The 26,829-nt window shown below is 46.8% G+C and overlaps 1 protein-coding gene and 1 pseudogene across 1 annotated transcript in view; both read left to right on the top strand.

Annotated features, from left to right (window-relative positions):
* The window catches only part of Myo10 (myosin X), a 195,787-nt gene that overhangs the window by 36,220 nt on the left and 132,738 nt on the right, over nucleotides 1-26,829 (top strand). The window contains exon 2 of the mRNA XM_021183593.3: nucleotides 9,912-10,010. Within this exon, the coding sequence (XP_021039252.1) occupies nucleotides 9,912-10,010 (99 nt within the window). The remainder of the gene's footprint in view (nucleotides 1-9,911; nucleotides 10,011-26,829) is intronic.
* On the top strand, nucleotides 23,531-25,781 carry LOC115029407 (PCNA-associated factor pseudogene; annotated as a pseudogene).

Raw genomic sequence — 26,829 nt, 5'->3', positions numbered from 1 at the left:
AGTTATTTATGCCTCAGAAGTGGCCGCAGGTGAAATTGTAGCTCTGGTGGTTTGGAGGGAAAGTCAGAGCATGCGGTTGGGCAGATGGTGCCGTATGTTCTCCTGTCCCTTGCAAGGGTTTCAGAATGAGGCAAAATTAAAGCAGGGCTGCTGTTGAAAGCCACTGGGTGTGACCCAAGAAGGTGCCAAGAGCAGGACCCAAATATAGACACTGCTCTGTTGGGTAGAAGCCTGCAGAACTGATGCTCACAAGCTCAACGTAAGCCATGCATCACACAAGTGACCTGTTCCCTTGCTCTGTAGAGTGTTCAGAAGTGATTGATAATTGTGTCTTCTGAAGGTCCTTGTCTATACGTGACAAAGAATCACCAATCCATTCTCTGCCTTCAGTTATCCGCAGGCAGACAGGAGGAGTTGGGGGTCATTTGGCCTCCATCTTTGTTTCTTACGTGCGCCATCACGTTTCTGCAAGCTGGGGAGTAGGCTCAGGAATTTGGACAAATGTGATTTCTTTCAGCATCAACTTGTTTCTGGAATTTTTTTTTCCCCCTTGTCTTAGCAGTTCAAAATAGCAACTGGTTGGGCATGGTGGCACATGCCTTTAATCCCAGCAATTGGGAGGCAGAGACAGGTGGATCCAAGTTTGAGGCCAGCCTGGTCTACAGAGGGCATTTTGGGGGTGGGGGGTGGGGGAAGAGTAACTGGACAGGTGTTTTAAGAAATTGTGAAGAAGGTGAGGGGAGTAAGACTTAAGAAGGAAGGCTGACTTGGCCCGTAGAGACCCAGCAGCCATGGGAAGAACCCTGGCAGCCTCACACACTCCCGACTAGTTGTCTGGCCTCGAAGCTTCCTTTTTTGTGGTTTTGGTTTTAATTGGGAACGGGAGGAGCCAATGCGTCTTTGTATCCTTACCTGGGGAACACTGGGTAGTTTATTGGTAATAAAAGACCACCTACTGTTCTCTTTCCTGCCTGCTTCTATTTACCCATTGCCTGTGGTCCTCTTGGTGAAAGCGGTCCTAGGGTTTGTGATTATCAGCACAGTAGTGGGAAGTTCCGCCTGCCAAGTGTCCTTGTGCTCTTGTGCTTCCTGCCTAGCCTGAGTTTCATTCTATCCATCATGCGGTGGAAGAAGAGAGTCAACTTTTGTAATGGTGCTATTAAGGATTCTGTGGGCCGGCCTGGGGAGTTATCAATTCCTCCGGCATAGTTTTTGGGAAAGGCAATGAGATTATGTCTGTGGTGGAAGTTTTAAAATGCTTTTGTATATTCTTTGAAAATTTCATATGATAGATTTTGATCATACTGTTTTACACACACACACACACACACACACACACACACACACACACAGCACAATTTGTGGGGCCTGCCCTGGAGTGTGGTTGATACCTCAGTATCCCTACACTGGAGACAACTGATTTCCTTCTCCCAGCGGATATCTATTTCAGGGTTCTTGATTAGGGGCGGGACTTTGTACTGGCTCCTCCTCCTCCCTGCAGGTGGTTTGTCTGGCTTGAACTTGCACAGGTTTTGTGCATGCTGTCACAGACTCCGTGAGTTTGTATGTGGGTTGGTTCTGTCCTGTCTGGAAAGTGCCGCTTCCTTGAAGTCATTCACCACCTCTGGCTCTTACAGTCTTTCTGTCCGCTCTGCAGTGTGAATCCCTGAGCCTGCAAGAGTGTTATACAGACATCTTGTTTAGGGATAAGCAGTTCCAAGTCTGAGAGACACTCAGTGTCCACACTGTCCAGTTGCGAGTCTCTGGGTGAGTTCCCATCTCTTCTGAGAGCTGCACATTGATCTGACTTATGGGTGCAGCAACATGCCATCGAGAGTCTTTGGGTTGCCACGGTCACTTAGCAGCATAATAGTGACAGGCACTCCCCTCAGGTCTGGGACCTACCTGCTGTCAAGGTTTTGGCTTGATTAGCAGTGTCAGGTCCCATTTGCTGAGGTGCAAACAGTGATTGGGTGCCCCTATAACCTTCATGCCACTGCTGCACCAGAGGCCGGGCCTTGAAGGTGGCTTGTTCCTGTCTTCACAGGGTTTGTAGCTGGGCGACATTGATGATGACTCCCCTCACCCCTCTTAGAGAGGTGCAGCTCCTGTAGCAAGAGGCGTGCTAGGCAGTGGGGTGAAGCTTCCAGCTGAGCTCCAGGGAGATTTCTCCCTGTTCAATAAAGCAGTTGTTGCCTGTGTCAAACATGGACTGCTGCCATTGCTCCACACCCAAACAAGACAAACAAACAAAACAAAACAGTACAGATTCAAGATTCTTAAACCACTTATTTTCAACAGTAACAGCCAGAGGTTCCCAAAGTGTGTGGGCTCTCTCTTGTTCTCGCTCACTCTCTTTCTCTCTCTCCCCTTCTCCCCCACCTTCTCTCTTTTTTGTTTTGTTGTTGTTTGTTTTTGTTTTTGTTTTTGTTTTTGTTTTTGTTTTTGTTTTTCGAGGCAGGGTTTCTCTGTATAGCCTTGGCTGTCCTGGAACTCACTCTGTAGACCAGGCTGGCCTCGAACTCAGAAATCTGCCTGCCTCTGCCTCTCCCACCTTCTCTTCATTGCACTTTTCTCCAAAGTAGCATGGAATGCTGCTTTGGCCTGATCTTTGACTTTGATCTCTCTCTTGGCTGGAGTCAAAAACCGTCCATCTGTTACTCAGAGCCAGTACAACTTTGGGCCAAGTGGAGACTTTCCTCTTCCGAATCTGAGGTTCACAAATGATTGTCAACCTCAACCTCAGGTTCAGTGCCTGTAACCCTGGGAAGAGGAAGTGTGTCAGTGGGGTCTTTTGTGTGACCATGCCTCTGCTTGCTTTCTAAAAGATGTCAAGGCTGTGTGAAGACTACCACTGCTGTTGGATGCCTGCATGAAGTGGCCAAGAGAGTGCCTGCAGTAATTGTTGTGTTTCTACGTCCTCACTTGTGTAGGACGCAGCCTTCTCAGGAGGGGGTGTCCATTGGACCTTCCCCCTTGCACCTGCAGTGAGCTCTCTGACTCCTGGTGCAATTCTTTTCCATGCTCACTTGGGACAAATGCTTATGCCGTTCGCTTTGTTCCGTCCTTCATCCCCGTTCTTCATCCTTGCTTGAGCCAAGCCCGGGCTTTCTGAGTTTTACATTGGGGTGTTGCAAACATTTGAGGATCAAGTTAATGCCCGAGGTTAAAGTCTGCAGTGCATGTGTTGTCTCTGCAGTTCCAGCCATCCTTGTACAAATGTTACAGGATGGGTCTCCATTAAAATCAAACCCAAACCAAGCCACCAAACCAGCAAAGTACCCAGTGTTAACAGGGGGGAGGGGGAAATGAGAGTATCACCACGATACCCACCAAACTACCGGTACCCATGGTCTCTCCGTGGTGTTTGTCACAGTTTGGGTTATGCTGCTGCAGTGTCCTGCCTGTGTGCACCTTGCTTTCTTGCTGCCGGAAGCTGGGCCTGTTCCAGGTGTGCCTCACCTGGTTCCTACTTCATGAGATTGTCCAGGGCCACAGACTCGAGACAACAGAGGCCATTGTCTGTGAATTAGGTCAATAGCAGTAAGCTTTTAATCTCAAAAACTTCTCCACGTCTGTAATGTTTTCACTGTAGAATTATTTCTCAACTAGGACAACTCCTTATCAACCAAGAGTTATCTAGTTCAAGATATAAGTAGTGCCAAAGGTGAGGAATCTGTAGTAGAAAGTTGGCGCTGTGAAGGTCATGTGTTCCTTGGTGTGGGTTTGAGTGAAGAGAAACTGGGGCGGGTGGTGGGGTGTGGTAGGGGGGAAGCACCTGCTATATTCTAAAGGAATCTCTTCCAGTAGATGTACATGGGATGGGACTGTAGCATAGGAGAGAACGTGCTATTTAAAGCCATAGTACACCATAGTACTACAATGGATGACCCACATCCAGGTCTGGACTTCCTTAGGAACAGGACCCTGCCCCGACTTTCCCAAGCCAGGCTTCTATACCCTGTAAGCCAACCTGTTACAAGCAAGAAGAGGAAAACTGTGGTTGCTGAACTGCTTCCAGATTTGAATATTCATAGTGATTTATTAGATCCATTCTAAAATCACTAGAGTCCTGAGTATTTGTGGGGGTTGAATGGGGAGTTAGCGTGTAACATATCTGAGGGAGGCCTTGAACTCTGTGTGGCCAAGGATGGCCCCCTCCTTTCTTTCCATCTCCAGCTCTGGAGTTAAAGATGGTCTAGTTGCTTACTTTTCTCTTTGTGGACAAAACGCCATGCCCAAAACAACTTGAAAGTAAGGATCTATTGGGGGAGCATAGCACTGTAGTCACAGATAAGAGCTCACATGTCTATCCACAGAGAGAACGCAGAGGAGACTCAGGGAATGAATGGCAAGGGTTTCTGAAATCTCAGAAGTCCCGCCTCAGTGCTGTCGAGGCCACACCCCCTAATTCTCCCCATGAACCCACCAACTTGGGGACCGAGTGCTCAAATGCTCTCGTGGGGCATTTCACTCAAATCACCTCAGCTGCATGAGCCACCATGCCTGTTCTACATGGTGCTGAGTACCCAGATTTTGGGGGCAGTAGGCAAGCACTCTTATCAACTGAGCTACCTCATCAGCCCTCTTCTGAGTTCTTAAAACAAACAAACAACAAACAAAAAATGAACAACAGCACACCACATATCAGAAACCAGTTGCAGTTGTGTCTTGGAGGTTGCTAGAGAATCCTCAGGTGAGGTACGTTACGTAGCCCCGGTGAGCAGGTGCAGGGACAGCGCCTTCAGATGGGGTGCGTGCCCTCTGTTTTGTGGGTGTGTTATTAGAACTTCTTTCTGGGAAGAAAGGGCAACAATAGGTTGAAGTCTTGATGGTTGTGTGGGGTCAGCAGACCACACTTTCCCTATGTCAAGACCTGTAATATTCATCTTGCTCCAAAGGTGGAAGGAGCCTTAGACAATGGAGAATGAAGGAGGGTGGCCAGCTAGGTCCTGACATACCTGGGGAGGTATAACTGCCGTCCCCCAGGTGGTGGGCTGGTGTTAAGATCCTTGGCCAGTGGGGTAGTGACTGAGCACATCCCACTCACCCTTAAGTGGGCCTTTGGGTTTGACGATGCCTGCAGTGGTCTCTTAGGTACCCCTAGGGACTAAATGAATTCAACATGAGGGCTTCCAAGTTTCAATGTGTAACATATGGCCTTTATACTACTTTATCGTCATGGATTTTCTTTTGGGTATGTTTCTTGACTCCTCCGTTGCTGAATTGTCAAAATGAGTTTGGGGTTTTTTGTTTTGTTTTGTTTTTTCTACTCCACAGTGGTTAGGAATGCCAGTAGGAAGTCATCAAGCTGGTAAAGTGATAGTTTTTAAAAACAGTGTGAATCATTTGAAATGCTGATGGTAGACGCACAGTCGAACTACCTCTGCTCCATCTGCATAGCTGTGCAGGGCACAGGTCATTTACCTCCTGTATCTGTGGATTTACCCTTTCCAGACAGTTTGTGAAATGGATGTCTCCAATATGTAATCCTTTTTGTTTGGCCTCGGCCACTCCCCACAATGTTTCTGAGGTTCACTCTTGTCGGAGGAACCATTGAACATACAAGTGACTTTATCTTTCTTGTTACTGAGGTGGTTCTTATATATGTATCATGTTTTGTCTGATCCTATATCAGTTGATAGACATCTGGGTTGTTTGGCTATGATAAACAGTACTGCTGTACAGAGGGATGGCTAACTCAGTACATCTGAGTTACTGTTTCCCTGTTAACTGATTTCCTGTTGCTGTGGTAAGATACCCAACAAGAAGAACACCTTGGCAGGGGAGGAGAGTAGGGGAGGATGGCAGGGGAGGGATGGTTTATTTTGGCTCACAGTTCAAAGGTCCAGCAGCCCACCATGCTGGGGCGGGGGGGGGGCATGGAGGAAGGAGCTTGAGGCAGCTACAGGGAATGAAGACTTGTTACACTTTTCATACAGTCCAGGACTTAAGCTGAGGGCGTGATGCCATCTTCCTTTAGCCTGGGTCTTCCTTCTTCATGAACCCAGTCAACATAACCACTCAAAGGTATGCCCAGAGGCCTGTCTCCTAGGTGACTATAGATCCTGTCAAATTACCAATCAATATTAACCATCTCAGATTTCTTTATTTTTTTTTAACCTACTCAGGAGGTTCTGATTAAACTCTCAGGAGTTTTTCTTTCCTTTGTCGATGTCTAGGGATTGCATGGCTCGACTATTTGTACAATAAGCTCTGGCTTATTTTTTTTTTTTTAACATAACTGACGGCCTTACAAAGTGAATATACTTCCCATTATGGCTGGTCTCTGCATCTCCACCTGTGGTTAGTAGAACGTTTTTTATTCTCTCCTGGAAATCGCTGGCCACTGAAAATGGGGTTCCTGTGAACCACACTTTTGAAGAAAGAGGGTATTATTTGCCTCTCTACCGGATTGTTCAGAAGATCAAAGGAGAGGTGACGTTGTAGGCTTTGTGTTGCAAAAAATGTTACTGGATATTAGGTTCTCCAAGTTTTTCAGTTGTTAAATTTAATGCTTGAGTATTCATCTCAGATTTTAAGATGAGAGCATGTCTGCATTTTGGTAAAATGTGTACGTTAGGATTCGACATGTTCCACTTGCTTATAAAAGGCGATTTTTACTCGAATTGTGAGCTTGCTCCATATGTTAGGTTGCCTGTATTGTGTATTGAATTATCAGCCTTATTTAATAATGACAGACTATAATAGTTTACATATGGTAGGCGAAGTTCTCTTCTTTACTCAGAGTTGGATGGTCTGGTAAATGTCCGCTTGTGAACTTATTAAATCCAAGTCCCTGTGGGTGGCCTCTTCTAGACCTGGACATCCTGCTCTGATGCTATGGAAGCAGGAAAAGGGGGAGTTCAGGGGCAGGGGCAGGAGCTCCAGGGAAACTACTGAGAGCAGTCTGCACAAGCATAGCCATTTCACCGTTTTGGTTTGCGGGATGAATCCTGTGAAAGTCCTGAGCTTCTGTGTTTCACAAGAGCAGAGTGTTTTGAACGCATTCTCCTTCCTTCTTGTAGAAGGTGAGTGCCTACTGCAGGTCTGAGGGGACTGGCCCTGCTCTGAGTTTGAAATCTCATAAAGGCTCTTTATCAGCAGCACCTCACACCTGTTGAAAAGACCTTTGGACCCAGAGCTGCTCTGTGTGTTTGATCAGGTAGCAAGTCAACAAAGAGCTATGGCGAACGGAAAGAGACCTAAAACAGGACCGGAAAGAGACCTAAAACAGGACCCTGAGGCTGGGGAACTGCACACAGTCAAATGATCTTTGTGCTTTCTGAAAGTCCAGAGGTTTTTATTAACCCGGCTCTCCTGGTCTCTGTTTCTGTCTCTCTCTCTCTCTCTCTCTCTCTCTCTCTGTCTCTCTCTGTCTCTCTCTCTCTCTGTCTCTCTCTCTCTCTCTCTGTGTGTGTGTATACATACATGAATGGGTCTGTGCATGTGTATAGAGGCCAGAGATGAGTGTTCAGTGTCTTTCTCAATCAACTCTTACCTTTTTCTTTCTCTTAGCAGAGGTCTTTCACTGACCCTAAAGCTTATCAATTAGCCCGTCAATTACCTTAGACTAGCCGGCCAGCAAGCCCACAGAGCCTCCAATTGCCGCCTCTCCCATACTGGGGTTAAAGTTGGATGCTGCTGTGCCTGGCTTTTTGTGTACATTCTGGGGGGTTCTTAACTCAGCCTGTTTCTCATGCACAGCAAGCACTTTACCAACTGTACCATCTTCCCAACCCCCTAGGCCAGATTTATAGTAATTTGGTAATGTATAATAAATACTTCATTCTTATTAAGTAGACAAAGTTAATAAATTAGGATATGGAGCTGAGGGCTTCTTTTCTGTTGAAAATAATGTAGGTGAGTCATGGCAGACATTTGTGGTTTTGTGGTGAATATGCAAATTAATTACCATTTTATATTTTAACTTTAGTATATATATGCACGTGTGGATATGTGCATGTATATTTTGAAGTCATTCAAAATTTTCACCCACTGCAGTCTCTAGTGCATAAATTAAAAAAAAAAAAAAGAATAAAGTCATTCAGGCACTTGGAAGCCCTTTCCTGGAATTTTTCAGGTATGGAGTAACATTTGAGAGAACAGTCTTAGTGGATGTCTGAAGTAAATGTTCTTTTTGGACGCGACTGTTTGCTAATAAAGAAATCGGGTCTGACAGCCCTGGTGTCACTCTTTCCATGTGTTTCCAGTGTCTCAGCCCAAAGTAGGGCGTCAGAGGGACGTGACAGGCCCGAGGGGAGATAGGAACTCGGCCCAGTTGGCATGTGTGTTCTTTAAATAGTCCTCAGGATTTAAGTGAGACACTTCATATTAGTGTTTGGTGCTGTCTCCCACCTTTACAGTGGAGAACTCCAGTCGTCTGTGGGTGATGGTTAAGGAACTGTGCACGGACCAGATGACCTAAAGCCACCAACATGTGCAGAAGAAGGGAAGGCCTTCCACGGGGTCATCCCTGGGGCCTGGGAGTCTCGAAGCTCATTGGACAATCAAGTGTGTTAGGCAGTGAGGAAGGGGCTTTGTCACCCTTATAACCTCTGGCCACCTTGATCTTTAAAATGATCAACTCCTGAGCATGTGGCCCCTTCCTCCTAGGACCTTGGGATTTAGCTTGGTAGCCCCTGGCTGACTTGTCTAGGGTCCTGGAGATACTGTTCCCCACAAAGGCTTTTGGACCTGCCTGGCAGTTCTTAAATCACATCCTATCTGTATGAGGGAAGAAGTCAGTCAAACCTACATCTTGTAGGTTTTCCTTTTTAGGAATGAGAAAGTCGTACACATGTTATATGTATAACCCAAGTTCTGTTCCCAGCGCCTACTTCAGGAGGCCCACAGCCAGTCCTGTAACTAGAGCTGGAGGAGAGCTGACCCCTTCTTCTCTAGGGCTCATGCACGTCATTGCACATACACATGTCATGTGTCATTAAAAATCTTTGTTTTTAAAGAGAGAGGAATTGGAAGGCTGATTTGTGACCTCCCTGGGTCACTGCTTAAGCAACTGATCATTGGTTTTTTTTTTTGGGGGGGGGGAACAATTAAAAAATGGAAGGGAGATGAGGGTAAAAAGAGTATGTCCGTTGTTAAAACCTAAGCTCCTTACGCTGTAGCTGTCTGGGCTGCCGCTTCTTAGCTGTCTAGGGAGTTCCTAGGAAAGCAGCAGACTAAGCTCTCCTACCTATTGGGAAATTTAGTCCCTCTTTTGAAGATCTTTCTTGACTTGTGTGTTTTAGTACAAACAGTGGAGTGGAGTGGGCTAAAGTCCCGAAGCATGACCTGGGAGGCTGGGGCACCAAGGTATCAGCCTGGGTCAGGCTGTGGCTCCTGAAGCCTGCGCTCTTAGTGTGTTAGACAAGGCACCCAAAGCCTCTTTCTCCTGTACCGTAGGGGCGATGGATAGTGCCTGCCTACTGGGTGCCAAGAGCCAGCTGAGATCATCTGGTCTGGTTATGTGTCCAGTAGGGAGGTGGGGTGCCCTCCTCTTTGTCTGCCTGGTGGGACTTGTCACATGCAGGGGGGTTGAAGAAGGCTATGGATAATGTTCTCAGAAGGTTACACCTTTGCTTGCTCGAGAAAGACATTTGCTTCTTTATTTTTATATATTTTTATCTGTGTGGGTGTTTGGCCCAAAAGATGTCTGTGTGCCATGTGTCTGATGCTCACAGAAGCCAGAAGAGGGCATCAGATCCCCTGGAACAAAAGGTTGTGAGCTGCCTTCTGGGTGCGGGGAATTGAACCTCTGTCCTCTAGAAGAGCAGTCTTCCCTGTCAAGCCCTGTCTCCAAGCCCTGCAGTAGCCTTTTAACGCCCTATAGGAGTCATGGTGATGTTGAGAGTGGTGTTTTATGGCAGAAGACCGTTTAAACTGATTGTTAAATTTTCTTTTCTGTCCAGGGAGCACGGGTCTGGTTAAGAGAAAATGGCCAGCATTTTCCGAGTACTGTAAATTCCTGTGCAGAAGGCGTCGTGGTCTTCCAGACAGACTATGGGCAGGTAAGAACAAGTCCCTGTTGCTTCCTGAAGTCGACTTCACCCATGGGCACTTGCGGTTCCCCCACGTAGGCATTCATATAGATCAGCACACACCACCTGACTGCCTCTCGTTTGTTTTTCTAAGTGATAACCCAGAGCTCAGGGGGGCATGGCGTGCAGAATGTGTATGGTGGTTACGCCACCATCCTTGCAGAGGGAGAACAGCAAATGTCCCAGTTGTGTTGAGTAGAAGGACCCAGACTTCTTTCTTTCCTGGGTACCTTTTCTACCTCAAGGAGAGCTAGGCATATGGCCCAACACGGCATTGAAATGTTAATGTATAGTGTTATGGGAGTGTTTCCCAACATTTTTCTAACTTGGTTGCATGGTTCTTCGTTGAGAACTTGACATACGACATTGTTATGTTTTGGGTTGAAAGATGGGGCATGCCTGATTGGATCTATAAGAAAAGCTCAGAAGATCAATACTTAGTGATTGCTTTTTCATGCCATTTACTCTTGAAACCCTTAAACTTCTTTGGTGTCTTCTGTGTGGTCAGGATAGAAAGACCAAGCACCGCAGACAGTTGCTTTTTAAAACACCAGCAATATTTGCCCCCCTCACAGTTCGTGAGGCTAAAAGGTTCTTTCTGTCTCACTTGGGAGTCCCAGATGGACTGTCATTATTTTCCAGGTGGATTTGGTTACCTGCGGAGGGGACAGAGAGACCATATACCTCACAGTTGTCTGCAGCATGGATGTTGCCACTTCCCCAGCCTCTGGTGGTATACTGTGATCTGTCAGCTATGCTGCTGGAGTGGAGGTCCAGTTATCTCCAAAAGTTTACTTTACCTGAAAGGACGGGTCGGAGTGTTTTGTTTCTCCATTAGAGTCTAGCTTCCCCTCCCACCTTCCCCAGATGAGCGCTCGGCTCCTTTCAGACCCCATCACTCTTCTCTAGAGGATATGAAAAGGGAAAACGGTATTTAAACAGCATGCCAGTAGCATAAACATGTTCCAGAAAGCACTATAAAATAAACGTTATTAGCATTCTTTTCTTTTTAGTTTTGTTTTGAGTCCAAATCTAGATTGGTTTTATTTATTTATCCTTTTAAACATAAAAAGAAAACCATGATGCTACTGGAGAGAAGGCTCAGTGGTTAAGAGTATGTGATGTTCTAAGGAAGACCAGAATTTGCATGCCAGGAGCCATGGAAGGTGGCTTACCACCACCTGTAACTCCAACTCTGGGGAATCCAGTGCCCTCTTCTGGCCTCTTGAGCATCCCACATACACGGTGTGCACACATACAGACACACATGTGCACACAAAGCAAAGCAAAGCACGTGATTTTAGCCTTTGCAGCTTACCCACTGACCTTTGTGTACTTCAGTGGTTACGTAGACTCACATTCCAAGGCTGATCTTCAGAACTTCTTTGTCCCACAGCATTGCTGCTTTAGAGGAGACGCACACGTGTGCGCGCACACACACGCGTGAACACAGACACACACACACACACACACACACACACACACCTCCTTCCCATGTCCGCTATCTGGTAAGTAGCTTTACTTTATGGGAGTGGCATCATACCTTGGCTGCCCTGAGCCTGGCTTATTGCACTCAGGACAATGCCCTTGATGTTTCGTTTCTAGTTGCGCTTTGCTTGCGTGGCAGCGGCTCCCAACAGGACCGCTATTGCTGTGCATTATGGTCACAGTCTGTGCCATGGGAGTACTCTGCTGGCCCTGGTGATTAGACGGCTCTCAGTGGTGGAGAGTGGAACCGGGTGTTCAGGTCACCCTTGACAGTATTTATAGAATGTGGGCTTAGCAAGGGCTGGAGTGGACTAATGTGAACCAAATTCAAAAGCAACACAGAATCCTGACCTCCACATCTTCCCTTGGTCATTGAGTGTATGGTTTATGTTATACAGTCCGGCACTCCGAATATAACACATATAATTAGCTTGGTGATTTGGGTAGGAATTGCAGGGTTCCCGCTATGAGAACTGTGAGGACCACTCAAAGAACAGGTTCAGGCTTCACTCAAGAACTGGCAGAGGCTGGCGAAGTAGCGCTCAGCCCAGACGCTCACACATCCAACCACAAGCTCAAACTGAAGGAGCAAAGTACACGTAGAGGAAGCTATAAACTCTCAAGGTTCACCTGACCCCAGTGACATGGCTCCTCCTGTGCCCTCCCTGTTCCATGGGTTCCCCTAAACTGGTAACCAACTGGGAGCAAGTGTTCAGAACACCAGAGCCTCTGGGGGGCATTTCTTTTTCAAACCACCCCAATTTTCTTGGACAGTAACCTCTGGACAGTTTTGTGAGTTTTCAGAAAGCTTTGCTGTTTCTTCAGAGTGCAAACGTAGCTAAGACCAGAGAGAGAGAGAGAGAGAGAGAGAGAGAGACTCTGACTCACTGAGCTTTGTCTTTTCAAGAACCCGCAGGTGTACTGACAGTCACCGGGCACCCTCCAGGGAATTGAGAAGTACATTCTAAATTAGATTTTTCACTTGGGGAGATGGAAATATTTTATCTGTTTAGAGAATGTATAATTTCATGGCTTTCAAATAGCTTACAGTATATCAACTTACCTAATTGTATGTTAAGGGGAGGTTGTTTGCTTCACTTCAGTAAACGTCCTCAAAGCTATGGCTCTGTGCAAGGATTGCAGTGATTTTCTGTCTGCTTTCTCTTTATTCTGGGTCTCCTAATATTTACTGGTTAGGAGTATAATCAGCAGAAACCCTATAAGCCACTGCCCTCTTCCATCTCTTCTGTCTCTTTCTGACAAGTGTAATTAGATTGGCTTTAACAGGCTACCTCACGTTAATAACCCTTCAGTAAAAGCCATTAGGTTCTTTTGAGTTGTCTCTACCCCCTGACAAAGACTTCTTCCAGTCACACTAATTACTAATAATCCCACCTCCCACTGAGCCAGCTCTAACCTGATTTTGTCTGACCTTCTAGTTTGACCTGTTGTAGTTACTGCCATGGACCTAATTCTGCGAAACATATGAATGAGCTAATTAGTGTAGTGACTTTCCATTCAAGGTTGTTTTGATTCTTTCTTGGTTTTGCTCTCTTCCACCTTAGCTACTTCTTTGTTGCCCACCCCTCCTGACACATCCTCTTGACTTCCTCTCGTTTACAAATGTTTTATGTCTTTTGTACATCTTGTGAACATGGGTAGCTTTGGGCCACTTAGTCCTGCTGCTCCACAAAATAAGTGTCTAATCACATTCCTGGCTCCCGGAGAGATCTCACCAGGCCTGTTGAATGCTGGACCTGAACAGTGGAGCAGCCCAGACTCTGTCCTATAGCAAAGCTAGCCCTGCAAGTCACTGGGAACTGGACAACTAGAACTCAGTGGTCAGAAGTCAGAAGGGACTGTGCAGGCCGTTGACACTTAAGCTAAGCTATCATCTCTCAAGCTCAGGAACGCCCGTGTGGTTGACTGCCAGGAGACTGCATTCTAGACTTAACTTGCTGGGCCAGCTGTCTGGCAAGGCAGCTGTCATGGTAGAGTCTGCAGCACCAGAGGATGCGATGTCATGGACCGACTCCTTTTATTGCTGGGATGGGAAGTCGGAGCGGCAGCTGGTGTGTCATCGTCCTCCCCACCCCATCCCTGCCCCACTTCTAGGTAGCCTGACAAGAACTGCTAGGTATTGAATTGTGGGGTGAGGGGGAGGCTTGCCAGGAAATAGCCTGACTTAAGAAGCTGGAGGAAAAGGAGTTTATGAACCACATCTGTGCTATCAAAGTAAAATTGTAAATTGTATCATTAGGATTCCATGACTCGAAAATCCAAATGCTGAGACTGAGAAGAAAAGTTCTAGTGATCTCATCTAGCTCAGCTGAAGTTCCCTGGCTTATGTATAGTTTTAAAATTGTGTGTGTGTGTGTGTGTGTGTGTGTTGTACACTCCACATGGAGGCCAGAAAACAACATCAAGTGTAGTATGTCAGAAGCCATACACTTCATTTGAGGCCGCGAACGCTTGTTGGTCAGTAACTGCCAAGTAGCGTGGGCAGACAGGGCAATGACCCCATGGTTCAATCTGGCTTTGTGCCTCCAGTTCCAGATTACAAGGACACCCCACCACATCTGTCTGATTTTGCTTGGTTCTGGGGGTGGAACTCAGGTCTTGGTGATGGTAAAGCAAGGATGCTGTGCCCCGAGCTGTCTCCTCAGGAGTTAGTTTGTTTTCCTGCGTATGTATTTCCTGGCCCTTCCTCCCTTGTTTTAAATGCTCGCCACCCTGTATGGAGAGGGAAACATTTTCAGTTATATCAAGGACAGCTTTCCTATTTCTTACTCAAGAGGAACAGAACAGAGAGTCAATTGCAGGTTGGCTCTGTGTAGCCCATCAGGTCTTGGAGGTCCTTGGACTGAAGCTGTGGCTTCCAATGGAAGCACCCGTGGATTTGGTTAAACCACGTGCAATGCAATTGCTCAGTCTAGGGGTCAACAGGACTTGCACACCAGTGGATTTGTGATTCAGCCTAATACCAGGAAATGGCTCCTTGGTTTCCTTGATCTTTTAGATTATTGATCTGTGTATGATTTAAAAATAAGATTTTTTTTTTTTTTTTTGGCTAGCTTACAGTGACATTCACCAAAATAAAAGGGTGTGTTTGTTTGTTTGTTTGTTTTGCTTTGCTTTATTTTCATTTGTTTTGCATTCCAGCTGGGAGGCAAAGCTTAGCCCTGACCCAGTACAGCAAGGTCTATAGCACAGCCTGCCTGTATATCATTGACGCTAGCAGCTACAAGCCTGCCTTGCACCTTTTCTAATGGGTGGCTGGCTAAAGGGTGTGCCATGATTACAGTGTCCAAGTGTAAGCTGGGAGGAAAATAAACGGATGCATGCTGAGGTTTTTTTTTTCTTTTCTTTTCGGACTGGAGCTCAACCTGTCTTCTGTTCTGTGTCTGTGGTGTGTTTCTTGTAGTATGTGTTTATATGTGCTACGCGAAACATCCCATTCTAACCGTGCTTAGTGGCTGCCTCACACACGTCGTGGTGCAGCCCTCACCACTACATCTGCCTAAAACTTTTAACATCTGAAGCAAAACTTTGGGCCTGGTAGTAAGCCGCAGCCCCTTGTGCTGTGCATTTTAAAGCTACGTTGTTCTTGTTGGGCACATTAAAAAAATAATAATGATGCTAGTGACATAGAATAGTTAGTGGAGGTGGGGAGTGCTTGCTTATTAGCATGTTAAGGGCTGTGGGTTTGACATCCAATGACACATAGACACATAGATACACACACAGCCTTTTTTTTTTTTTTGGAGTGATTCTGGGAGACATAGTTTTATAGCCCAGATCCCAGCATGGACAGATGAGGGGCCCATGAGCCCCACTCCCATCTGAGAAGCTAATGGCAACTGAAAGATGGTGGGTGGGGGAGAAGCGGTTCTCTTCAGTGATATGGCCCCTCAGAGACTACCCGTACCCCACTAGATGCCCCCACCCCCACCCCATGCACATGCAGGCTGCACTGTGTGGACACGGAAGAAAAAGAGAGAGCACATTAAGTTGAGAGGAAAAAGTGTGTGTAGAGGAGACGGGACGGCTGGGGTGAGTTTGATCAAACACACAAATGCCTGTATGAAATTCTTAATTTTGAAATATTCTTGTTTGAAAGACAAAAGAGAGATGGCTTTGGACCTGACTCTGGACTATAGTGTGGGGACTTTGATGGTCTCAAGTAGGTCTGCTTGGCACACCGACCAGCTCGGGCTTCGTGCTGTGCCTGTTGGGGTGGATGGGCTGCAGAGCCATCCTGCAGGTAAGAAGAAAGGAGAGCCTCCTAGTGACAAGTGACAGATAGTTGTTCAAAATAGATAGCTGTTCTGTCTTTGCACGAGGCTCTCAGCACCTGTGTGCTGAGAATCTGAACCCCAGTGGAAACACCTTAACCCCTGAGTCAGGTCACCGCTCCGGAACGCTTGAATCAAGTGGTCCTCTTGCCTTAGCCTCCCAAGCAATGGGACTGTGGCCAAACAGTTCTAAATCTTTCACTCGTTCCAAATGTGTGTGTGTCTGTGTGTGTGTGTCTGTGTGTATGTGTCTGTGTGTGTGAGTCAGAAGACATCTGTAAGAGTCAATCAGTCTTGGGGATCAAATTCAGGTAGTCTTTTCTGACTGAGCCATCTCACAAGCCCAACCTTCTCAGCCTTTTTTTTTTTTTTTTTTTTAAGATTTACTTATTTATTTTATGTGTTTGAGTACACTGTAGCTGTCTTCAGACACACCAGAAGAGGGCGTCAGATCCCATTACAGATGGTTGTAAGCCACCATGTGGTTGCTGAGAGTTGAACTCAGGACCTCTGGAAGGGCAGTCAGTGCTCTTAGCCGAGATGGTTTCAGTCTTCAAAGACTGGAAGCAGCAGACACAAGAGCAGGAGGTACAAGAATCAGAATGAGGAGGTCACCACCTAAGTTCTACCCAGGAAGTGTGTAAATCACTCACATATATTCAGAGGGTCAGAATGAGATGACAGTATGGCAGGGAGTCTTCTTTTGAGGGAATTGTTTCATCTGATAGACTCCAGAAACATATAAATTTTATTTTTTAATATAATTTTTATATGGGGGGTAGTAAGTAGGTATTGAGTTTTATTCAAAATCTTTTTTTTAAAGTTTGTAATAATAGAACCCAGAAATTGCTGATCTGTAAACTTCAGCAGCCACATTGAAGCAGGAAGCTATTTCTAGTGACAAACATTTTCAGCCATGTTATGGTGCCAAGGCGTGTGGGCCATGCCCCCGTGCTGTAGACCCTAGCCTGCCAGGCATCCTTCCTGCTCCCTTGTCTGTTTCTATTAGATGGGCCTCCCTGACATCTGGGATTGCTTTCCCCGTCCACTTAGCTGAATTTAGCTTGAGTGGCTTTGGCATCCTCTTTATTCTGGTCCCTGTCTTCCAGAACAAGGCTTTTGCCCGGCCAGCCTCTCCCCAAGCATCTGTGATGAGGTGTCTGGTAGCAGTGTTTCCTGGCCTGAGTGAAGACTGGATTTAACACACACTACTGAAGAGAAGGCAGATAGCCTCTACCTTGGGTCAGACTTTGGGGGGGTGGGGAGGGCGCTGAAACCATGACCTGCGTTTCCTTTATGGATCCACGGCCACACCCCTTTCCCCACTCCTATGGATGGGGTCTTTTTTATCTGCAGTAGGCATTCCTCTCGCCTGTGCCCCTCCCCCTCATCTTTGCTGACTTACAGGATGCAGCCTCAGCTCTCAGCAGCTTTCTCTTTGTTCCCACATAAGTCTGTTGTACACACAGCTCCTTCCTGTAACCAACCAGGTAGTCTCTGGCCTTGCAGGACTAGTGCTTAGGGCACTGATCTGATGTCTGATGTCTGGCAACAGTGACCTCCATCACTGCATTCACTTTAAGGGTTAAATCAGCAAATTAAATTGCTCATATATTCGAAAGTAATTGGACAGTTCTATTGTATTCTTGGTACCCACGGATGTTGAACCAATCAGCCAAGTAATGATAGATGCTAAGCTTAGAGTAGGCTGCAATTTACGACCGATAGAAATGCGACAGAAAACCAACCAAATCAAACTTTCTTTTTATATGGATATTTAAATAAGCAATACATCTTTGTTATGCATATCAGCTTGTGAGAAGTGTACTCAGAGACCTTATTTGGATCATAATCCACTCAGAAATTATCTATGGGAATTAGAAACAGAATTGTTTAGAGCTGTGTGGGATTCAATAGAATAAGCAGAAGAACTTTGTTAAATTCAGGAGGCTATCTGTCTGCGAATGAATTGCATTCCAGTCCAGAAATTAATTTATAAGCCTGTTATTTGGAACAAGATTTTCCAAGGACTCGTGGTATCCATGGCTAATTGATTATCTAGTCTATCCACAAAGACCTGTCCTGAAATCTGTAATGCACTAGAAGGCAGGATGGTGGTGAAGTCTTCCGTTGCCTGCTTCTGACTCTAACTGTCCTCAGAATTCCATCCCAGGATGCCTCGGCGGTGGCTGGAAAGAATCTTGTTCTTCCTGATTGTCTTCCCTCCACCCGAGAGAGGCAGGGAGGGAGAAAAGGAGCCATCTGTGCCACACTCAGCTATGTGTTTTCCATGGTCTGTAAGGGCAAGGCCTGGTCGGGATAGGCACTGCGCATGGGTGAGAGGAATTCAGTGACACTGCCTCTCGATCTCGTCTTGCCAGGACCACAGTGGTGCACACCAATCTGTTCATGGTGTCTCAGTGCCCAGACCACCACACAGGGAAGGCTTGGACCAGCTGTCCTTATTTCTTTTCCTGTGGCTGTGAAAAAAAAAACCCACTCAGACGCAAATGCAACTTAAGGGAGAAAGGGTTTCTCTCACAGCTCGAGGGGCAGGCAGTCAGGGCAGAGACGTCAAAACCTGAAGTGTGTGTGTAGTTCCATTGCACCCACAGTGAGTGAGGAAGCAGCAGGTCGGATGCATTCGACCTCTTCATTCTCTCTCTCTCCTCAGTCCAGGATCCCCTGCAGCGGGTGAATCTTCCTCCCTCTGGTCATGCTCTCAGAACAAACTTCTCAAGCCACGCCCACAATCTCCAAGTGGTTCTAGATTCTGTAATTTGACTGGTAACACTGAACATCCCACCCAACATGTGTTAGCTATGAGAAGTTGGCCTTCTTCCGGTCTAGGAGATCATGCTTGCCAGCGATGGTGGGACAGCTGTCATCCACACACCGTGCCAATCCTGATGAGGTCTGTGCTTATCTTGCTGACTTCCCTACTCCTCATTCTCCCCCTTCTCTCAAGCATGAAGTGTATATAAGTGTAATATATATATAGTAGTATATATAAGTATAATGTGTAGCATGCTTGTATGTGCCTGCAGAGGCCAGAAGAGGGCATCATATCCCTGAAACTGGCATTCTGAATGGTTGTGAGCAGCCAAGTGGGGATGGAACCCAGGCCCTGTGCGAGAGCAGCAAATGCTCCTGACCTCTGACCTGTTTCTCCACGCCCATCCCTTGTCTGTCTTTCCCGTTCCCATGAGCTCATTGGCAGGGCTTATGCTGTACAATTGGTGTAACAGTTCCCACTTCCCGACACCTCCCGTGTCCCCTCGATGCTCAGCTGGATTGCGCTAACCCAGCCAGCAGTGGCAGTCAGTTGACTTATACTGTTGTTGCTGAGAGCAGCTTTCCCTCCGTTTGCCTCAAGGAGAGAGAGGGGGAGAGTTTGGGGCTAGATGGAAGGGGAAGGCCTTGGAGCTGCCCAGCAGAGGAGAGCTCTGGGGGCTGGGAGGTGGCTGCAGTGTCTTCTAAAAGGGCATGCTCCTGTAGTTCTTGTGGTGAGATTCTATCCCCCCTGCCCCCACAATGTGATGCATCCTGGAGACAAGGCCTTTAGGAGTCCTAAATGGAATTAGGGTCCTGAGGTATGAGGCGTATGTGAGCTTCCTTGCCTCGCCCATCATGGGGGCGGGGGGCGGTCGGGGGGGGGGGGGAACGACAAGAAGAAAGCACCATCTAAAACGCAGAAGCATCCCTTGCCAGATGTGGGAGCTGCCACTACCTTCATGTTCATGTTTCAGCTTCTAGCATGGTGAGAAATGCATTTCTGTTGTCAGTGATAATTCGTTGTAGCATCTTGAGCAGACAGAGGTTGGCTTGTTTCTTTCCCTCGTCCGTGCAGGCTGGCGAGGAGTACAGGGAGAGGCCAGCTGCCAAGGAGAAGCTAGCAGAAAGCCCATGCCTCTCAGATGCTTGCCCTGCAGCTTCTGTGAGAACACATTACATTCAAACTGGAGCCCGTTTTCAACTCTCCGATTGCTGCCATCAACCTAACGGGCATTTAAGAAACAAAACCAATGGCTGCTTCTGATGGACTGACCTTCCTGAGGTCCCTGCAAGCTTAGTCTATGTTTCTGTGGCCATCAGGGCTGTTTATGTTATTTATTGCACGTGATTAAACCTTGAGCTTCTAAAGATGTGGCATGTAGCTTTTGTGAACGCAGCTGTTTGTGTCAAAGGGACATATGCCAAGAAGACAGCATTACTGAACTTAATGCGTCATCTCTCCCACGTTTGACTGAACGGGGGGGCGGGGGGGCAGCGGGCTCAGCCCTCATCCATAGCCCCATTTTGAACAGCCTAGAAGCTGAGAGTGTCTTTCAGACTGTTAAATGTTTGGAAGAAGTCAAAAGAAGACTAGTTAATGTCATGCAATTATGTGGAATTGAGGCTTAATACTCTTCTATTGGAACAAGATGCTGGCCACTCCTCGGCGCTTGCGGTCTGCAGGGGCGTTCACACTGCAGTGGGGCCAGGACACAGCTAAAAAGCCGGACACATTATCTCCTGGCCCATCACAGGAAACCTTTGCCAGCCTCATCTAGATGACCATAGATGATCATGGTTTGCAGTCGATTCTGGTACAATATTTAGGCTGCAGGGGCTTTCCGGGGTTCCCAGCCTGAATCACTCAGAGAGTGATCTAAATGTGATTCTGGGCCATGGAGCTATTCCCAGCAGTGCTGCCTCCCTGCTTGGGAAGCCAGGAGTATGTCTTGAGTCCAGGATTGCCAACCAGCCTGAGTGAATCTGGGAACTCTAATAGGATGCTAGTACATCCAGTCATTGTAAAACTGCCTCCTTCTCTCTTCTCTTCTCTTCTCTTCTCTTCTCTTCTCTTCTCTTCTCTTCTCTTCTCTTCTCTTCTCTTCTCTTCTCTTCTCTTCTCTCTTCTCGTCTCCTCTTTTTTCTTTTCTTCCTTCCTTTCTCCCCCTCCTGTTCTTTCTTTCTTCTCCTTCCCCCTCCCCTCTTCTCCTCTTCCATCTTCTTATGAGGGAAAAATGCCTTGGCTAAGATGATAAGAGTGGTCTGAGACAACACTCGTGTTCCCTGGGCCGAGGACATGGCTCAGTGATTACGGACCCGATACCAAGCCCAACAACCTGAATTTGATCTCTATGACCCATGTGAACCCACACTTGAAAGTTGTCCTCTGGCCTACAGATATGTGGTATGGTGCCTTTGCACACACACATTAGATAAAATTTAGTTAAAAACAAACAAAACCCTTTGCTTTCCCCTGACCGAGTGCTCTTAGAACTGAGTAAGAACCAGACTTTGATGGGAAGCTGTGAGCCACTGGGTCCTGGGCTTCCGATGGCCCTTCCTGATTCATCAAGTGGCGCCGGAGCACGTGCTCTGCACGTTCCTGATTTGGAAGCCACACTTTGAAAACACAGTTGTAGGGCATGACAGGTTGGGGGTTTGGTACCCCCACATCATCATTCTCACCATACCTGCTCTTTAAAGACAAAGGTGGTCACTCTCAGGCCATGAACTCCCCCTCAACTTCTGCAGCACAGAGGAGTCCTTCTTGAGCACTGTTGTGTCCGAAATGATTGAGATCTGGAGAGCATGGTTTTTCCGTGTTAATGCCAGCCAGGGATTCAGTCTGTGACATTCCCCCTCCAGGGCTTGATGGAGAGCCACGCCTAGTAGGAGCGAAAGTGGGAGAAGTCTGTGGGGTGTGTGGATTCCAGCCTAGCACATTTCTGAGGAAGATTTATGCCTCCTTTTTGTATTTACAAAACAGGCCGGTTGTGCTTATAAACACCCACGAGATGCTGTATAAATCTTGACCCTGGTGCTTATAATTACAAAAGCAGCTCCTCTGGTCTTAGCTCACCAGGTGCCACGTGAGGCCAACTCAAGGTGCTCCTTTTGCAAGTGAGGCGCTAAAGCTGGAGGAGGAGACGGTTTCTCTCTCCTTTTGGAAGCCTCAGTCGGAGTGTCTGAAGCTAGCTTTCCGCTTTGTGGTGCTCATTTTGAGGTAGCCTCTTACAGTGTAGCCCAGGCTGACCTCCCGTTCACCCTCTGTGAGCCCCATGCCTGCCGTGATGTACTCATCTAGTTCTTCGTGCCACCTGGTGTCAAAGAACTACAAGTAAAGCCAGGAGAGCAGGCAGGGGAAGTGAATGAAGCTCTGGAAGGGGAAATGTACAGAGCTGTCCCTCCAGAGTGGGGCTCCATCCCTTCTGTCTCCTCTTCTGGTCAGAACCCCAGGATCCGGATGAGCAAGAACAATGTCCACCCACTCACCCCACCCTTGCCTGAGGTCCAGAGTCCCCACCCTAGGTTCAGACTCCCTCCCCTCTTGCTTTACTGGACCGATTCCTCGATACCTTTAAAACATTCCGAGAAAGGCGCCTTTTGAAGAGGCCTTTCTTTGGAATTTGGTTTTAAACTATCCCTGTGGATACATTTTTCACGAGCTTGTGGAAGATGAAATGTCTGCAGTTTGCACCATGGTTGATATGTTAGGTGATTTGGATTATACCACGTGAGTTTCTGATTTAAAGAACAGCCCCAAAGGGTTTTTTTTTTTTTTTAAGACTTTAGAGGAGACTTTTGCAATCTGACATAAAACTTCAGCCCTGATTTTGGAGGCTCAGCGCAAAGCCTGTGTTAAAGGTTCCTATGCAGAAATTGCATTTCAGGGGGTGTTCTTTAAGGGAGCTGCTATTTGGTTGTACCAAGTGGTTCACGGAGTGATTTTGCAATAATTAATGCCATTTCTGAGTCTTCCAGAGAGGGTAACAGGGTAGCTCACCCTGGAGAATTGAGCAAGTATCGCAGACTCCTGGAATGATCCTCTGTTCTGAAATAGATCCATCTTTCTGCCTAGGCAGAGTTCATGGTCTCTTGATCCAGGCATCTGCTTTTGCTCTTGCAAATAGAGCTAATGACAGATGTAAACTGGCTGAGCCCAGACAGCCACTCCTGTGACAATGGATTGGAACATATGCTGTCCTGTTTCAGGAAGCTTTTGTAACCAAGAACTCGAAAGGGACCACGCCTCCCAGGAGTGCTGCCAGTTCCCTTGTAGATGGCAAATCCTGGCCCATTAACCCAGTTTCTGTCTTCAGTGGAGGTACCAGGGAGGTTCACCTTGCTGCTGTTTCAACTCTAGCATTACCTGGTCTGCCCCCCACCCCCACCCTGATATATCTGAACATATCTCATTTAAAATATGCATATAATGTATTTATAATGAGAACTTGAACATAGCTCATTTTAAACGTTTATTCTAACTCGTCTCTTGTTTTGCACCATTCATTCGTAATCACCGCTCCTTGGAAAACAGTAAACGAAGTTTGCTGGAGGCAGCAAAAGTGAGCTTGGGATCCCAAGAAGTGAACATCTGAAACTCCGGGCATGGTTTGGGTGCCCAGTTTGATATGCTCTTTGCAGAGATGTAAATACCACAAGGAAAATAAGTCCTACAGCCCAAGGAAAGGCATGGTCACGTTCCACATCACCGGCTCATTGCTAGCTCAGACAGAGATCCTAAAATAGTTTACAGATGTGGCTTTTAGGAAAAAAGAGCAAAAGTGTCTACAGCCATATTTTAGCACCTAGGATTTGATTCATTAATAATAGTCATAAGCTTGAGCTATGGTCTGACCTAGAAAGGAATAGCTTGTCTTTTAAAAGATCTTTGTATGATAGCTGTGTGTATGGGTGTGTGCTATATGTGCATGTATGTATGTAGATAGATACACATGCTCATGTGTGCAGAGGGCCAGGGCATGGCTTCCACCTTATTCCCTTGACACTGGGTCCCTCTTGTCTCTGTCTCCCAAATGCAACATATAGTCTCCTGTCTGAGAAAATGGCAGCACTTTCTCCTACCTCTAAGATGACCAACAGATCAGTAAGGTCTGGAGAGTGGGTTCTGTGAAGGAGCCTGGCATGAGGGATGCTGAGTGGGCACAACTAGGAGTTTCTCTAAGAGGCTTGATGTGAATGCTATCACTCAGTGTCGAGAGCGGATGCTTTCCTCACCCTGGAGAAGAGAAGAAGGCTAGCTGACATCCAAGGAACACTGATACTCAGGATCTCAAGTGCAGTGTACAGTGTGTCAGCAGCCCGTGGTGTGATAGACAGACAGCCTCTGAGAATGAACAGCTGCCTTCCTTCCTGTCTGGAGAGTTCTGAAGCCATAGATAAACACCAAGGGTCTCCAGGGACCCTTCTCCTGCCTCTTCTGCCTAAGCAGGAGAGCGTGCTACTGGTATCTCGTCTGTAGGAGAGAATGGCTTTCTCCGTGACATGTGGAGTGAATTGGTTAGTTTTCTGTGGCTGTGTGGTGAAGCGCCGGGGCCAAGGCAGTGTAGAGAGGGGAGTCTATTTGGACTGACAGTCCTGTGGTCCATCCTAGCAGGGGAGCATGACAAATGGCAGGGATGGTGGCTGGAGGCGGAAGCTAAGGGCTCACATCCTCACTGGCAAGTGTAAGCAGAGAGAGAATGAGAAGTGGGGAGATGTCCACCCCCAGTGATGTACTTCCTCCAGCAAGGCTTCTACCCTTATAACCTCCTGTGACCTCTCCACATTGCACCACAGGCTGAGAATCAGACGAGATACCCAAGCTTACGGGGGACGTTCTCGTTCATTCCTCCACACAGAGACAAACAGTGACCAGTTAATTTGCTAATGTAGAGTATCGTATTTTTTAAACGTAGGCTCTGGAGCCTGGCTAAAGCATAGACATTAGGGCTAGGATTTGGACTCCCAGAGCCACGCACGTGCTGGGTCGGCACGGCAGCCAGCCTGTAATTACAGCTTAGGAAGGCGGAGAGGAAGGGCACGGAGAATGTAGTCTCCGTGATGTAGCTGCAGTGAAAGTCGTGGGTCTGATCAGGAGTCCTTGCCTCAAAGAACTAGGCTGGAGAAGAGATCCAGGGTGACTCTGATAACAGCGTCAGGCTTCCGCGCGCGCGCGCGCGCGCGCACACACACACACACATCTGTATACCTCTGAATTTACTACAGACTCTAGGTTTTCCTGCTTGAGTAGTGTCAAAGGGTTACTGTAAGGAGATGCGACAGCCTGATCTTTCTGGTAGGAGCTCAGTTTAAGCCTCTCAGCAGCCACATGACCCACAGTCACTTGTGCCTTCTGAGTTTTAGGATGTCATTTGTAAGCATTGGTTCATTTCCTTTGATTTTTCTCTATGGCATCAACAGGGAGAAATTTCAGATCTGAGGACATGACTTCTCAGTGTCACCTGAGCTAGGTGGACCAGGTGATGTTCCTAAGGCCGCTGCTCTGTGTTGGATTGTGACTTTTTCTTAAGAAATCCAAAGGCTGAGGAGTACCAGTAACAAAATCATCGGAATCTCAGAACTCCCCCTTTCATTCTCTCTTGAGAGGCTTTAGCTCCAAAGAGTAAAATCAGCCTCCGATAGAAACAGAGCTCTTGAGGTTCTTCTCTAATTGAGACATCTGCAGTTGAGGTGTCGGTGAAAGTTGTCTCTTCCTGTGTGAACATGGTGCAGACCAAAGCAAACTACGTCCTAGGAGCCTACAGAAAAACGGTGGCTTCTCAAGCCCCTAGGAAGGTGCTTGGCTCCTCCACCTTTGTCACCAATTCTTCAAGTTCGTCGAGAAAAGCTGAAAATAAATATGCAGGAGGGAACCCAGTCTGTGTGCGCCCAACTCCCAAGCGGCAAAAAGGCATCGGGGAATTCTTCAGGCTGTCCCCTAAATATTCTAAAAAGGAGAGCCAGATTCCTGAAGAAGCAGGAAGCAGTGGCTTAGGAAAAGTAAAGAGAAAAGCTGTCCTTTGCAACCTGATCACAGAGATGATGAAAACGAATAGAATTTACTCATCTGAATAATGGCTTCGGTTTTTCTACATTACTTAAGTGTAAATTCGGGTAAATGAGTTTGTTGGGAGGCAGAGGCAGGCAGATTTCTGAGTTTGAGGCCAGCCTGATCTACAGAGTGAGTTCCAGGACAGCCAGGGCTACACAGAGAAACCCTGTCTTGAAAAACCAAAAAGAAAGAAAGAAAGAAAGGAAGGAAGGAAGGAAGGAAGGAAGGAAGGAAGGAAGGAAGGAAGAAAGAAAGAAAAAATTGACTTAGTCTTTTTTACATTAAAATTTTCAATATTAAAAAAAAAAAAAAGAAAGAAACAGAGGTCTTACACTGCGATGGTTTTACTAAGGGCAGCAGCATAGGGGGCAGATGAGACCTTTGCCATCTACTTCCCCTCACCTTTTCAGGTGGTTGCCTTAAGCCATTTGGGCCATGGCCCAAGCTTGCCTAAGCACGGCCTTCTTCCCCGTACCCCCACTAGTGTCCCTTTTGGGTCTTATATCTGTAACCGACAATGTCTTGTATTCTTCCTTCGGAATTCTTTTTAAAATCTGTGTGAGCAGCTAGAGGTCTGCATGTTGGATTTACTGTGCGAAGCCAACATAAATAAGAAATAGCTTTGTGCTATTTGTCTGGTGGTCACTGATGAAGGCATTCTCCCTACTGATGTTGGCCTAGGCAGGACAGACTTCAGCTCCAGAGATGTTAATGTAGGCCAATTAACTTCTCGCTCGCCTAAAAGCATTCCTTTTTTGTCTTACAGAAATTCTGTACCTAACGCGACCATCAGGATCAGTTGAGTAAACAGTAGAAATGTCAGCCCCCCACTTACTCTGGGGAAAGGGAATCTAAGCCATCTGGCCTGTGTGTGCCTTTAGTAGGCTGGCTCTGAAGACAGCAAACGAGCCTTTGTTTTTTGGGTCAAAGCAGATGTGCTTAGCCTGCCATCTTAATTTCTTTTGTATGGTTTGGCATATATTTCAGCTGCTTTGAAATGTTGAAAAGCTTTCAAACCAAATTGGGGAAGAACAAAATAAATTGATTTTCTTTTCCCACAACTGAGTTTTCCAGTTCAGATACTTCGTGAACAAGTATCTTCAGAAATGAATACACTTATTTAACACCATTTGGATGTTTCTCCAAATTTATTGTCTTTTGGCTAGATGTTTAATGT

The sequence above is a fragment of the Mus caroli genome, unplaced genomic scaffold (assembly GCF_978045245.1).
Source record: "Mus caroli unplaced genomic scaffold, Mus_caroli_1 scaffold_16, whole genome shotgun sequence".
Taxonomy (NCBI): domain Eukaryota; kingdom Metazoa; phylum Chordata; class Mammalia; order Rodentia; family Muridae; genus Mus; species Mus caroli.
Note: the sequence above shows the minus strand (reverse complement) of the source record. Positions and strands in the feature narration are given on the sequence as shown.